Raw genomic sequence first — 15,767 nt, forward strand, 5'->3', positions numbered from 1 at the left:
AGAGACTACTGAAGACATCTGCACATAGCAGAACAAGATCTCCTTGCCCACTGAATGAGGCTGGAGGGATATAGCAAGCACTGAACAAGGTCCGACTGTGTATAAGAACAGGTCTAGGAGACTCCATGGGAGGGCTGAGGTCTTGCCACTCTGTGCCCGTCTACGTGGTGAGTTTAGCAAAGATGCACACTGGTCCTCAAGCCTCTTTTCTGTCTTAACTTGAGCTCAAAAGGTGAAGTAAACTTTGTGCCTGAGCCTTCGGGTGAGCTTTGGCTAGGCTAAAGCCAAGTGTGGGCAGAATGCATGTGGTTCACAGGACTCAGCAAGGACACTCGTCCTTCCTAGTGTAGCTATGCCAAAGGCTGTGGTGTCAGAGGGGGCTACAAACCCCAGCCCTGGCACAAGGTTTGAAATATCTACCCTTTGAAGCTGCAGGGTGGGCTGAGTTAGATTTCCTCTGCTGACGCCTGACAGCTCTGTCCAGAGCTTATTTGCTGGAGTTTTCTGAAGGGGTCACGATTGTCACCCTGACACGTTTGTCAGGACAGAAACATGCTCTCACCGTGCTTCACGTTTACATCGTTTTTTCTATCTTAGTGATAATCAGGGCATCTAAAGCAACAATAATTTCCTAGGTCTGTCTGAAACCTGGCAGGAATGTCTCTGAGGCCAGCCAGCGAGACTTTGTTGTTGCACAGAGCCTTGTTTTCTCCTGATCGACAAAGGGGGAGAGGAAGCCATGCCCCAGGGAGGTGAGGTTGTAAGGAATTCCTGCCAACAACAAAAAAGAGAAGGAGGCAAATTGACTGTTTTATTAGGAACATGATCTGTAGTGTTTTTCATCTGGAGAGGGGATTGTTGCATGCTGATGAATATGGGTATCGTATCACAAGAGTGCTAAAATGCCCCTGAGCGAGTATGTTCCTTCAGCTCTCCTTCAGCAGCTCCTGCTATCCCAGCCACTGACCTGTGAAATGTGGTCGCGTCCTCTGGATTTTTCCTCTATTTTGAAAGCTGTTCTTTTCATCCTGCAAAATATTACCCTAAACAGTTAAATGGCAGTTGCATTTGCAAGGATTTGTATATTAATGGAAAATCTGACGGGTCTGGTGGTCAGAGAGGGATAATCATGCCATTCAGGTGACATGTAAGTACAGCAGGTTTTATGGATTTATTGTTTCAAAACTTATTTGGTTTTGTCCAAAACAGAATGGACTTTTAAAAATTAACATTTCTGCAATAAAATTCTGCAATTTTGGCCGGGCTGTAGAGAAATGATCGAGAGAAAAGGTGGGCAGCTGCTAACTTTGGCATGGTGAAGACAGAGCCAAGCTTTGAGCCCCACAACACCTTGATCCTAGTGGGCACTGTTCAGTCCATCTACTTTCCACATGAATCCTAGGGCCTCCTCTCCTGCTGGCTTGAGCACCTCTTGCTGTGCCTAACCTAAAGCTTTGGGATCACCTCGGCAGATCTTCTGAGGTGTTTATCTCTCTTCACTGACTGGGGGCAGGGACTTATTTACACATCAGGATCCCCGATTATAGCCCTAAATGTACATCATTTATCCGGTGACGCTAGCATCAACGTGTTGCTGTAAAACTTTTAGTGTTACTGTCAGGCACTGGGACTGAATTCCCACGTCCTCTAAATGAGGGAAGAAAAGGCAAAGGGCAAAGCTTGGCAGCACCTTGGGGAGCTGGGGACCCCCAAGCCCTCCCCAGGCTGCAGCAATGGGAGCAGCCCGTCTGGTTTTGCAGGGCATTTGTCTGGCCAGAGTAACTGTGAAGGGTTATTTAAACACAGGAAAATTGCACCTGGTCATTTAAAACATCTCTGAAGGGTTTGTAGCACCTGTCAGATGAACAGCCATTGAAATTAGCACGTTGGTCGTGACACGAGTAATTCTTCGATGAATCAGTCTTTTTGCATAGAAAATTATCCCATCAGAAACACTCTGAGTAGTGCTAGCCTGCAGGCTTGAGGCTTAAGCTTACTCACAGCATAAAAATCTCCCCAGCCTTGTTTTCTTTTGCAGCTGAGATTACCCATTTAGGACTCGTAGTTTAGACTTTTCTCAGATAAACCCCCTTTTTTATTAATGGGCCTTGCCTGAGAGAGTAAGCCTGCCAACTGGATCCTTACTTCACTTGTTTGTTCACAAAGAAGGATGCTTATTTTAGCTTTATTCAACACGTTTGCATTTCCATTTAACAAGTGGGAAATAATGTAGTAAAGGTAGAAAGCTGGTTTCTGTTTCTTTCAAAGTCAATATAGGTGGAGAAAAAAACATACTCAAATAGTGTCTTGTTAAGCTTTTTTAGGATTACTCTGCACTTTCCCTTGATTAGTTCCTCTTTGCTGAAGTCTGATGGGCTTCAAATAAACTGAAGGCTTGTGAACCTGGGAGCCTAAGCCCTCCCGCTGCTAAGGAAAGGTTTATAGACTAGTTCCTTTCATTATCGCTTTATAAATGGCATTGTTTGGAGCAGTGTGTACTGCAGCTTGAATAACAGCTTGGAGGATGTTAGTTAATTTGCTGTTTGAGAACTAGTGTCTTTTCAAGTGGCTGTTGGGTGGTTCAGGTGATTGTTAGTAGTTGAGACAGATGGGAAATCTTTCGTTGACAAATGTTATCCCACCTCACGCTCAAGTCTGGGCAATGTCCACTGCATGTCTGCAGACCTTCAGGGCTACAGATAAGCACTGAATGCTTTTGGCCCTCTAGGTAGGTATGATGCTGATGTAACTTATGGAGACCCCTGCACAATTTATCAAGTCCTTTCACAGGATGAGAGAGCCAGAACCTCCCCTAGGTCCCCCAGCTGCAGCCCAGAGCATGCAGCAGACCTTTGTGGATTGCTCTTCCCTTCAAACAGCAGTGCCAGGGTTGGAGCAGCATGTTCATGTACAGCCTCAGCGCCTTTCTCTACAGGGTGATCTTGCACGATTTGGTATTTTCAGTGTCCCCTGTTTCAGAACGTCTGAGTTTGTGGTGTCCACTCGTCCAGTGACAGAGAAAAAGATCTTTTGAAATGGGAAAAGGTCCTGGGTGCCTGTCTTTAAAAGTGTCTTCTTAAAAGTGCTGCCCTTTCCACCATAGCCCTTTCCATTCTTGTCTTACAAAGCAATTTTGATGGAGGTTCCTGCAGAATTTGTGCATTCTTCAGGTTTAGGTCTCGGTACCACAGCTTCCTTGCACTTGCTCAGCTGTTTCTGCCATCTCTTGCTCCCCAGCTGTGGGACAAGCAGCTAGGGCCCAGGGTAGCCTTTTTGTTCTGTACCTGAAAAAGCGCGTCCTGATCTCTGTGGTGGTGCCAGTTCAGTACGTGTGCAGAGGAGGGTGATTTTAGGATTTGAGAAGCATTCTTCAAAGAAAATAGACATGCAATCAAATAGATGAAGCACGATGAGCACCTTCTGTGGCACAGGTGTACAGTACTGCTCATCAGAAAAGCACTGTGAATGTTTGTGATGGCTTTAAACTGACCAGATGTCCTGCCAGTAAAGGAGAGGGTGCTTTAGCCTCCATGGGGAGAGCAGAAGTCTATTGCAAAGCTTCCTAGCAGGTTGAAATGGCCACTTGTCGTCATGGAGGTCCTTAGCTGTGCTGGGTCAGAGGCCAAGGTGCCACGGCTCCCCGTGCGGCATGCTTTGTGGCCAGGGAGCCCTGTGCCGTGGAGGCTCTTGCAAAGCATCTCAAGGCTCACAGTTGGCTCTTGCACAGAGTGACTAAAAGAAAAGGAGGCCCAGCAATAGCAAAGTATTCAAAATATTTTCTTGTTCAGTTTTTACAAGTAAAAGTATAAACACATGTGTGTGAGTGAGAACGATATGACAGCAGATTATGACTGTTTGGAGTCTTTACCCTCAATTTCCTCTTGCCACATTTACACTCTGAAATGCGTGCATGTGGACCAGGATTCTTGTCACTCATGTATACGTCCAGCCTGAGGAGCTATAATCAGCATTTAAGTATTACAGGAGCAGTTTTTATATTGATTGCAGTATCTCGTTTGTGTTAATTTATTTGTATGTGATGTTATATTCTTGACATTAACCCTTCAGGTAGCTTCCAAATATATATTTTGTGATGAAAACTAAAGGAAAACATAATGGGCTTTTGGGGGGACAGAGAAAGAGGGGAAAAAACAACAACGACAAAAGAAACCCCAAAACCAAACACAAAAAAACCCTCAAAACCAAATGACAATAACAGCATCTTTGTGTAAATATAAAATACTTACGCAGTGTTTAAAGTCCAAACACTGGGGCACTGGAGAGGGTAAGCGATTGGATGTGAGGCAAAACTTCCTTCGCTATTATTTACTATAAATGCCTGTTAGTTTTTACTTCATTGTCTAAGCTAAATGCCAAACACCATGAAAATAAATAAGACAAATTTACCAGAAAAAAAAAATCCCTTTGCTTTTACACTGGTGATGGTGCAAGTAATTGTGTCTGTTTTAAGTGTCTGGGGTCTGACTCTCATTTATGCTATTCTGGCATCTTGACAAATCTGTAGCGTGGGTATAATGATGTGCCAGAGCTGTGTAAAAAGGCCTGAGTGTACAAAGGGAAAGGAATTTATGATTTTTGAACCTGACAGTGCCCTTCAAGCTAACTGTGGAGGAACTCTGCTTGTTCTGCAATATATTGCTTCATCGCTGGCCACTAAGGGTTACTATTGTCATTTGTTGAATGTGTAATAGGATTTAGAGATGGATTAAGCTAAATGTTTTGGCTTTAAAAGTTTTTTTTTGTTTTGGTTTTCTTTATTTTCACAGAACAAGCCTCTTTTCTGCCTGCACAAAGAAGGTTGTACAGTTTAAACAAAACCTAATGGAAATTCTTGAATGAGGCAAAGATGCTGCAGTTCAAATACATTCATTCTGTTTTCGTGGTGATGTGGCATCATCATGACTAGAGTTTGTTGTTTCTCTTTCTGGTTGATGTGTAGCCAGGCAAAGATTCTGACTTAAAAGCTTAGGATTCAGACTCCCAGCCCAGGCTTTTTTGAGAATCATTATCAGTGCAGTTGGGCAAGGAGGCGCTTTACGGAACAAACAAACCAACAAAAATAAACAGAGAGCTCACAGTATTTTTTCATGTTTTCAACCCCATGACATTTTGGTTTTCATATCTGTATTAAGCATGTGGATTTGGAAGTTACCATCAGTCATGGGCTTTTGCTCATTTCCTGAAGGACTCTAATACTGTATTTCCTTTTTTTTCATAAGGGAGTAAAAGTTTCAGACAGTGCACAAACAACCATTTTCATAAACCCCTTAAATTCAGAGTAATAACGATTCAGGCAACTAGGATATGTCTTAAATGGATTACCAAAGTGTGTTTACCATCACATTAATCCGTCTCTAATGCAGTCTTTCAACTGGAAGTTTTTTTCCCTAGCCTGGACTGAATTTTGCTCACTTTAAAACTTTGCTGTGGTTTGGGGAGAGAGAGAAGGGACACTTCTTTTTTTCTAAAGATGGTGTACACACACCAAATTTACTTGTGGCAGGAAGCTGAACCTGCTGCTCCAAGAGTTCCTGCTGCCTTGCCACCACCTGCAGTACCTTTTCTCATCCTTTCAGTGGTAGAGGTTATCAGGAGCGGCTCTAGGTAGATGTTTTTGTGGCCGGGCTGGCACAGTGCTGTAACCTGTCCCTGCCACATGGTTTGTCAGATCAGACGTGATTCCCATATCTGCAGTGTTACCTCTGGAAGGCATTTTCATATTGCATACAGTCCAGGGAGTTGTTGCATTTCGACTGAAACAATCGTAGAAAACACAAACCAGAACCATATCACTGCACTGCGTTATTCAAATGAGAGGTCAAATTACCTCCACTGATGTAAGCAGGGTTGCCAAGGTCTAAACGAAGACACAACTTGGCCAAAGGTCTGTTTCTAATGTGAGGTTTGAGGGCTGGTAGGTCTTGCATCTAATATCAAACAGCTGCAAGACAGTACCAGCTCCATTGGAAAATACGCATACATTTCTAAAAAAGCCCTCCCCAAACAAAAACATAAAACCCAACAACCCCAAATCCTAATACATTATTTAAACCTTGCCAGCATAAAACTGAAAGTATAATTGCTCATTGTTGCCTGCTATTTTAGTTTGAGTTCCCTGTATGAGGTTATTTAGCTGCATTAAAGCGTGCTAAAACATTTCGGTATAATGCTCATGCTGCTTCTCTTCCCCACTCCCACACACAGCCCCAGACCCCTCAAGGGCCTTTACAAAAGTGCAAACTCAATTCTTGTATCTTTTGCACCCCTGTAGATCGGTGGCATTTTCTCTTCATTTGCATTTGCTAACAGAAAGCAAGCTCAAGATGTGGATTTGGTGTACCGTTAGCACGAGCAAAAAGGTAGCTCATTTATTAGTCCTTAGTTTCATTTTGCAGTGCAGCCTTTGGTGTCCTAAGATTACATGAGAAGACACTTTTATAACTGTAATCACTCAGGAACTCAACTACAGACATACATAATAAATATGAATACATTGCTCAGAAATTGTTAATGGCCAGCAAAGTATTCTTTTTCTGAATTACTGCCAAGTTTCAAAACTGCATGTGTCATCTTATCACGTATTATACATTAAGTGTTGGTCATGTAAGTCAGATCTGCCCTATGGGTATTTTAAATTGCAAACATAACTTTTTAGAAACTCTACTGCAATGTTTTTTATTTGGCTTAGTTTCTAAATCAACATAGTTTGTTCATACCAGTTCAATTGCATTTTCCTTATTCTTTGCCACTTCTAAATCCTTTACTTGAACAAGAAGCAAAGATCAAGTAATTTGTTAGGTAGCTGAGCATCTAATGCTGTCTAAACTCTCTATAAAATCTGTAGTAAATTTATGGTATGCCCTTTTTCTTTTTTCATTCATACGTAACCAGTATAGAAGTGGAACTTAACACAGCTTGCAAGTTAGCCGTGAAAGAAACACGATCTTTTTTCCATCAGGTATTGGCAATAATAAACTTAAAACATTTAAGATAATAATATCAAGACATTTGAGTTTATGCATCTTTCTTCTGTTGTACAGTTGTAGTTTTGTAGTTTAGCTGATACCCTCCAGCTATATAACGTAGCTCTTAGTTTGGATGTAGTCCCTTGTATGACATCTTTGAGGTTTCAGCCCATTGCAAGACTTCCCTCCTTCCTGAGACTGCCTGACTGTGCTGTGCTGTAACGATGCTCAGTGCCTGTTTCCGTTTCTTTTTTCTTCCCATGTAGAGGCTGACTCTGTAACAGCCACTCTCGAAATTCCCAAATCACCAAGCAGCGTGGTGCACCGGAACCTAATTGGGTTGCCTCTCCTTAGGATGCTATCTGGTCAGGGACTTCTGAGAACATTTTTGTTATGTCACCTGTCTGAGTATTAGAAGCAGATGATCTTGATATGCAGATGAAAGCTTTGGATGTAAATAGATAGAATTGTCTCCGAAAGTTATGGCTAGACAAATGGGTCAGTAAAGAGTTGTGTGTTACATGCAGACTATATTTGTCAGGTGCAAACAAGCTGCAAGGAAACCACAAGTATAGACAAGTTGATTTTTTTTAGAAAAGAGAACTACACCATCTGAAAGCACAGGAGACTAAAGCAGTACTTCTGGCAATGCTATTTCAATGAATTATTGTATATATAAATCCATTTGCGCTGGAAGTTGGAGAGACCGCTTATTTCACAAATACTAGTGTTATCCCAGGAAATGGAAACAGGATTGTGAAAATGATTATTAAACTTTGCACTTCAGGTTTTAAGATAGCTCCAGTTCCAAGGGACTAAACACGATCTAACTCTGGGAGGCAAATTAGCGTGCTGTTGAAATGGCTTCTGCCAGACAGGACACTATAGCACTAGGCTGCTTTAAACTACATCCAACGAACCTTGGCGTCTTCAGTCCATGTCCACGGCATGTCAAAGTCACAGTGTCTTTGCAGCACAGGTAAAATTGGATGTTGCTACCACAGGAACAAGGTGGTGTCTACTGCTGGGCTGCAGTTATGGTGGAGAATCCCAAACCACCTCTTGCTCTTGGTGTCTCTGGAGGAGCAGCCCCATTGTAGGGACCTGCCCTGGCTGCCGCAGCAGCCACCAGCCTGGCTTTTGCTGGGGCACTGCTGCGGGTGAAGTAGACAGAGAAGTAAAACTCGTCTCCCAAGCACCTGCCGGCTTTTCTTATGTCTGGAGCTGGTCCTGCTTCAAGAAGGCAAACAGTCTGGGCAAACAGAGCAGTGCTTTTGAGGGGTGATTGCTTACTAACGAAGCCTGACCTTTAATTTTTAAGTTTAACTAGAACTGCAAGATGCAGTCAGCTGAAAAGTGATTAAATAAAAGGAGTCAAGCAAGATTGCTGATGCTCTTGTAATGATGGGAAATGAATCCTTAATATAAATGAACAATGATTCATAAATATCACTTCCGCGGCTTAACACCCAGCAAGGATCCCAAAATACTTTTTCTCAATAATTTTTCCCAATATATATTTTAACTTGAGAAAAAAATGGAGCATCCCCATTCTCTGTGTGTTAACACTTTTGAAGTCAACAGTCTTTTGGTAGTATTTCCATAAAACCGAGCCACCAAAATATGCTTGAAATTGCAGATGTGCTGAGTGTTTTCTGATCTTCCTTGAATGGGGTGCAACTGACCCCATAAGACACATAACAAGAAAAGGAACCGGCAAGGAGCTAAGAAAGTACAGAGTGTGCTGGTTGGAAACTCACACTTTTACATGTAGCAAAAAACTGGGGCGGTCATTTAAATCGATTTTAGGCAGCCAGTATACAGAAACTGGCTTTTTTCTTGGTGCTTTCAATCCTTGAAAAGTATCAGCTAAACATTTGGTAACTCTGCTGACTTAAGAAGGCATTACTCTGTTCTTGGGTACAGTTGCTCCTTTTCTTCTTGAATAGTAAAACAATTTGGTTGATGTTTTTCTATTCTTAGCATTCTGTTGATTGATATGTTGTTCTACTAAGTTGGGGAAATGTTCTGGTTACAGTTAAATAACATAAAATGTATGCACATGATTAACACCTGTGCTGCTGTCACTTACTCTAATTTTACTTCATCAAAGAAGCTACACCAGCATAAAAGCAGCAAAGTTGTAGTGAATCAAGCACACATGCAAAGCAGAAAACATAATAGTTTTTAATGAGATATGAAATTACTGTATTATCTAAACTACTATAGAGTGTACATTTTACATTGAATTTAAAGATTTATAAAATGTGACACAAATCCCACTATAAGAGACATAAAATTTACTTAGAACAAATGGTGAAAAGATATTAGATCTATATATTTAAAACTCTATTGTTGATTTTACTAATCATTTTCTCAAAGTTTACTCTTTTGAAAGGCAACATCTCAGTTACAGGTGCTATTTTTTGTATTCTCCCACGTAGCATAAGCTGAATCAACTTGCATTTACTCAGGCCAAAATAATTTTCAATGTTCACCTTTTTTATAATGCCTTCACTACATAACAAATCCAGTATAAAATAGCAGTATCTCTCATTGGTTCTGTGAGTGGAGAAAAAACCTGTCATCTGTTAAGCTATCAATATTGAAGCAGAATCATTAGGGAGTAAACAGTCATCTTCCGTTTCAGTATCTGCTGTCCGATGTAATGAGGATGGTGCACTGACACGCTGCTTACATTCCTTACATGACTTGTGAAAGGAGTCACTATCTAAGCAGAGCGAAAAATAGACACTGGTATAAAACTTTGAAAATTTAGACTTCCAATTTTGTTCATTTAGCCAACCCAACATCCTGCAGTTGTGCGTCTTTGCTATTGTAGTCTTCTACACAGAGTGAGCTGCCTTTTAATAGATTCGTTAAGACTAAGCAAAGTAATTTATTTAAGCTTCTTTCCCATGCTTTACCATTTATAGCGTGTGATGTACTTCTGGTGGTAATACATGAGTGAAATATAAGGTGCTTTCACAGAAGGAAGAGGCACAACCTCCCCGTTGGTTGTGGACTGAGGGCTTGAGTGATGCCAGTTGTGCTGTCCCAATCCGTGTCTTTCCCAGGGCTCTCTTTTCCTGGCCCATGTGCGACTGCTTGTGAGTGCTCCCAGGGGATTTCATCTGCTCTACAGCCTGACTCCTGTAAGCTCCACGAGAGAGGGCTGTCATGGATAAATTGCCCAGGCAGCAGCAACCTTGTCTCAGCTTCCCCCTCTTCAGCTGCAGTTCTGGGCTGCTCAAAAGTTATTTCTGCAAGCTCGTGTTGTGGGCAGTGTCCCATGTGGGCAATGCACCATGTCGCAGATCTCATGTTGCTTGTTCTCAGGCTAACAGGGCAGATGTGTGCAGCAAACCCTCTGCCTCATGGAGTTGGACCTCCTCTTTTGTGTTGGGTCAGAGGTTCAACCACATGCCCTGGGAGGGAAGACAGTATACAGACCTCCTTTGCAGGTGGGAGAAGTGGCATTGTCCTCCTGCCAGAAAACATGGTCACCAAGTTTGAAGTAGTGGGAGGAAAACAGGGCAGTGACTGTTTCTGAGGCTTATTAAGACACTATGTTCAGGCAACATACATTTTATTATAACTGGATCTTACTATGAGTAATATTTCCTAATTAACCACAGGGATACATGAGCTTTGCAGACTGAAAGACTGAGCATAGGAAACGTCCCAGGTCTGTTTTTAATCAAATTGATGTCGTTGTGAATCGCTTGCTTTTGCAAAAAGTTTCAGGGGTAGCCAGTCTTAGGAATTACCCAGGGGGCACGAAGATACTCCCAGTTACATCCTTGTAACATCTCTGGAGCCGTACCTGTGCTTCTTAGGAAAGAATTGTTTCTGCAGAATTAGGACCAGCTTCTAAGTGGACATGGGAATGGTGGATGATCTCATTACCTCTATCCTTCTTAGATCTCTTCTAAGGCTTTTCAAGCTCACCAGGGACTGTCTTTCCAGTCTATGTAGACCCTGGTGGGTCGTGAATCTGGAGACTGAACTTTTGCACGCAGATGAGCAAGGATTTGTAATAATGAAAACCTTCAGCTCTTGAAAAAGTTTTTTTTGAAATATTCCCTAATGGAAAATACTTTTTTTCTTGTGTGGATCAGGCCAGACTTTGACTGTGTAGACACACCCACCCACCAGTGAAGATCCGGGGAGGTGTCAGCATATGCTCTGTGTTACAAATGTGTTATGAATAGCTGTGTAGACAAGCACAGGGGGAAGCTGTGTGCTGGTACAGATGAAAATATCAAAGAGGGAAGAAGAAATTGGAGTGTGGCTTCTCTGGGTCAGACCAGGGCTATGTGTCAATGAACCTCACGGTCCAACACAGGACAAAAAGGGGCAGTGTTTAGCAGAGCTAATGCATAAGAAGGTGTGACTGAAGTACACATTTTAGCATCTTCCTTTTTTTATGTCAAATCTATGTAAATAATCCTGTTAAGTCTAGGAGGTGCATAATGGTTTTCTGGCTTGTGGCTATTCCACAACCAAGGATATGCCACATGTTTGTGAAAATTAGGGAGTCTCTACTTTAAATACGGTAATCAAAAACTCTTAAAAGTTGTGCTGGATGTTTTCAGTGTTAAAAATAAAACCTGTTGCTGTGTGTATTAGTATACTTAATGATTAGTATAATAATTAAGCAGAATTTTTTTATATTAACAATAAGGTATGTGCGTTTTTGTGTAGATGTGAATACTGTACCCGCACAGAAAAAAAAATCAGTTACAGAAACCTGCAAAATTGATGAAAAGTCAAGGTTTCCAAGACAAATAATCTGTCACTAAATTGATGGGGTGTTGAAGTCTCTGGCGGGATTGGATCTTGTTTGTGCCTGAACTGTGGGGTGGAGCTGTCTATTTGTCCTGCACATGAGTTCTCACGTCACCTCACGCAAGACAGGTCTCAGCCCACAGCCATGACAAGGAAGCACAACTGCAGTGTTCAGTGCAGGGGGCTCGCTGCTTTGGCCCATGCAACAACTACTGCCACTGTAGGAAGCTTCATGCTCCAAGAGGAAGGTAAAGCAGACAGCACAGGAGTCTTGACTGGCAGAGACACCCTGCAAGGGCCTATGCCACAACTTTGTGGGTTGTCATCTTCTTCCTTTCAAAAAAAACCAACCAAACAACCCAAAACCCCAACAAGGTTTGGTTTGGTTTTTTATTTGCTTGCTTACTTCTATTTGGGGGTGAAGTAGTGACCCAAGAGCACTTTTGTGATCCTGTCTTGGAGTCACTGATTGCACCACAACTCCAAGTCTCGATGCTTATGCGGCTGTGCCAATGCACCAGTGTTGTGAGGAGCTCAGTGTTGTGGGCACCTGCTGAGCCAAAGATTTGAGATGAATAGCACCCATATTGATTTGCCTATAATGGAGTGGAAAAGAAAAATGTCCAGGTTTTGTTGCAGGTATTTTCATGGGGTATTAAATTGGTGGATTAGTTGCAAACAGCAGTACTGATAAAGTCTCCTGTCCATCTTGATGGTTGGGCCTTTCTATTAAAATGACACATAAATAACCTATTATGTCCCCCACCCATGGAAATTCAAATGCACCTGTCAACTTGATAAAGCACTTGCCTGGAGGGAAGCATTGTTTACATTTTCACTCCATTCTTCAGAAAAAGTGAGATTCTAATTATTTTTCCCACTGTAAATTAATGCTGACTATGATGGTTAGCATATCTCTGTATTGTTATATCTATGCAAAAGTTAAATAATAGAACTGATCCATCATGTATTATGCAATGTGCATTTTTATGACAGGCTTCCCTCTGATCTTATTATGCCTTTCTTCATAAATACTTACTTTTTTCCAGCAGCTGGGGGAATCTTTGTTGACTGCCGGTTCAGAAGTTGAAATCTGTCCTGTGTGAAAAGGAAAATGCAATTTACATCTTTGTCGGATGCCGAATTCTGCTATCTTCTAAGGAGGAAAAAATAAGGATATAAAAGTACACTCCATTAAAAATAAGCTTCATTATAACAGATAATTGGTCACAGTACACCAGACCATTTTTTCTCCAAACAAAGCACATCAAATTCAATAATACAATCCAATTGTTTCTGGTTATCTTAGTAACTTTTTGTTCAGGAAAGGCAAACTAGTTGAGGTGAAATCGAATACAAACAGAATCTTTCTACCATATTTAAAATCACGCAACATATTTGCCCAAAACTTGAAGCTGAACCATAACCCATTTGTTAGGGTTCCTAGCAGTTGATTTCACTTTGTACATTTTTTTTTTTTTTGGTGTATTTCATGGTTCCTGCTTGAACTGAAGGCAGAACTGCTGAAATACCACAAAGGGGGCTGTTTTTGCAATACTGTGCTACAAGTGGGAAATATTATTGTCAGAAGAATTTTTGCTATCTGGTTTCTTAACTCAAGCAGGGAAGAAGGCATTGCTTAGAGGCTTTTGGTACAATCAGAGGACCCCAGGAGGCAGCCTGATCTTGCAAGTTCTTTTGACAAGTTTTGCAGACCCAACTGGTTTGCATACCCGGTTGAAGGCTTATGGAAACTGCCCTGAACCTTTGACCCCTTTCTGCTTGCTGCAGTAGATTTCTACTTCTAGATTTCTAGCGAAGCATCAGTGGTGGGCATGGTTAAAATGTTTGCAAGAGCCAAAAATAAAACCCTGGTGTGCAAAAAGGAGGGAGTAACAAGGAAATGCCTTAGCAATTGAGGGCCTTTGGGATTAGGTTCTGTTGAATTTGGAACTGGGGTGCTGGCCCTATGGAGGCAGGAAAAAAGATCCTTGGGGTGAAGATGGCAGAGGGGATGGAATGGGAATGGGGAATGCCAATCCTGACCACAAAAGAAGACCTGAACCTTCTCTGTCTTCATTTTCTTTCTTCCCTTCTTTTCTGCAATTAAACCAGCATTTGTTTTACTGCCATGGAACATCAAATTCTTACATGAATATGCCAGGCCCTTCCGCTACTGTCTGTCCTGCCAGGAAGATGGTTGTGAAGCTTTTTTCCTTCAGTTCTCCCTCCATGGCCTACCTCCGCAGTGATGTCTGCAAGAAAGCAGCTAATTACTGGTGATTATTGGGAAAAACAGATAAGATAATTTTTAGGGGCAGTTAAAGCAAATAGCCACATATATGTGTTAATACAGCTATGGCTTTGATCTCACCATAGGGTGTTAACTCTTTGTTCTGCAGGCTGCCCATTTCTACCTGTCTGTACAGCAGATGGAGTTTCTAGATGCCTCTGTGGTAAATCTGTTTGCTCATAATTTATGTGCATGACGGAGTAGTCAGTATACTCATTAGGACTACTGAAAGACCAGAGAAAAAGCACAATATTTCTAAAGGGGGGCAACAACCCTTCCTGGATTTTCATCTATGCTTTACCAAAAGTGTTGAAGTTTGCTTTCCTCTTTCACCTTCTTTTTCCTAGCCCCCTTCAATCTGTTTGAAAAGAAAGCTCGGTCTAAGCGAGCAAATTAGGAAATATTGTGTTCTTAGAAAAACCTCATAGCCATTTTGCTGTTGTTGGAAGACTATTAAAGAAAAAAAAAAAAAGAAAGTTTAAAATCCAAACTTGGTCAGGTATCCAAAAAAACACACTCTCCACAAGAGCACAGTTCACATTTTGTTCTACCCCACTGGCACAAGGATACACAGTTCCTCTGCCTTCGCAGGAGGTAATTTTCTGAATCTGGAGAAGATGCAATTAGAAGCCACCAGTCCAATGTATTTAAGGTTTAAGTTCTCGGCTGTTTTACTGCCCAGGTAGTGATGCAGATTTAAAAATGCTATTTAGCTGCCAGGAACAGATCTGTCCATCTGACATAAGTCACAGGTGAGCAAAAGCGTGTCTCATACCCAGACATACATCTTGTATGCACATGGTCTTGGACATGGTGAATGAAGTCTGTGAATGCAGACTTATTTTTTTTTAACTATCTTTCTGCGTTTAATCTGTTCCAAACAGTAAAAGTCTAAGACAAAATGTTAATTGCAAATAGGTTAATTGACAAACTTAGCTCCTTTGTTTTCTGTTTACAGATTCTGTTTGAACCACATTGTTTTTCAACAAATCTGTTGGGACTGTTTTCACAAATTTTTACAGAATGTCTTCTGTGGGCAAATTTTATCCCATAAGATGAACTTCTCTGACCGTCTATTTACTATTTGTTGTTTCTGGTGTATGTTTGGTCACCAAAGTCATATAGTATTATTTCTGCTTTCTGACTGCATTACATTTGTAAACAGATGAGTAATGAATAACAAATGTTGATGAGCAGATAATGAATAGCAGACACTCTTATTTACACAGATATGCCCTTGTATGCATTAAAATCCTGACTTCCATAGGGAAAATAGCTTTTCCTAAACACTTTTGTATATAAAATCCTGTCTGTCTGAAGTTACTAAAGATGCTTTCTTAAGTAACTGATTCCAGCATGTCTTATAAAATTTGGGAAATGAGGCATGGAGAGAGATTTCTCTTACCCATCTGAACCAAACCCATTCTGGGCTTGGAATACAGCGGGATTCTCTGGAATAAGAGGGGAATGTATTATATCTCTTTTCCTTAGGGCAAATCAATGGACAAAGACACTGCTATGCACGAGGAAATGCAAGAAAGCTGCAGCCTTTAATTGTCACTCAATAAGGTTTTTGCTGAATTGAATACCAGTTTTCCTTGACTTAATGCTTGAGATGACAATTTTTTCCAAATTTATTATTGTTTGGAAGAGTCTGTTTCTACATTTGTATATTATTGATGGACGACTCAAAACCA

At 41.3% G+C, this 15,767-nt stretch overlaps 1 protein-coding gene across 2 annotated transcripts in view; it reads left to right on the plus strand.

Annotated features, from left to right (window-relative positions):
• Positions 1-12,929, plus strand: part of LOC134510710 (uncharacterized) — a 164,041-nt gene extending 151,112 nt beyond the window's left edge. For both annotated transcript variants that reach the window (XM_063323962.1, XM_063323961.1), the window contains exon 18: positions 12,830-12,929. In XM_063323962.1, the coding sequence (XP_063180032.1) occupies positions 12,830-12,848 (19 nt within the window). In that variant the 3' untranslated portion in view covers positions 12,849-12,929. The remainder of the gene's footprint in view (positions 1-12,829) is intronic.
• Positions 12,930-15,767: the final 2,838 nt, after the last annotated feature.

This window comes from Chroicocephalus ridibundus, chromosome 2, assembly GCF_963924245.1.
Source record: "Chroicocephalus ridibundus chromosome 2, bChrRid1.1, whole genome shotgun sequence".
Lineage (NCBI taxonomy): Eukaryota > Metazoa > Chordata > Aves > Charadriiformes > Laridae > Chroicocephalus > Chroicocephalus ridibundus.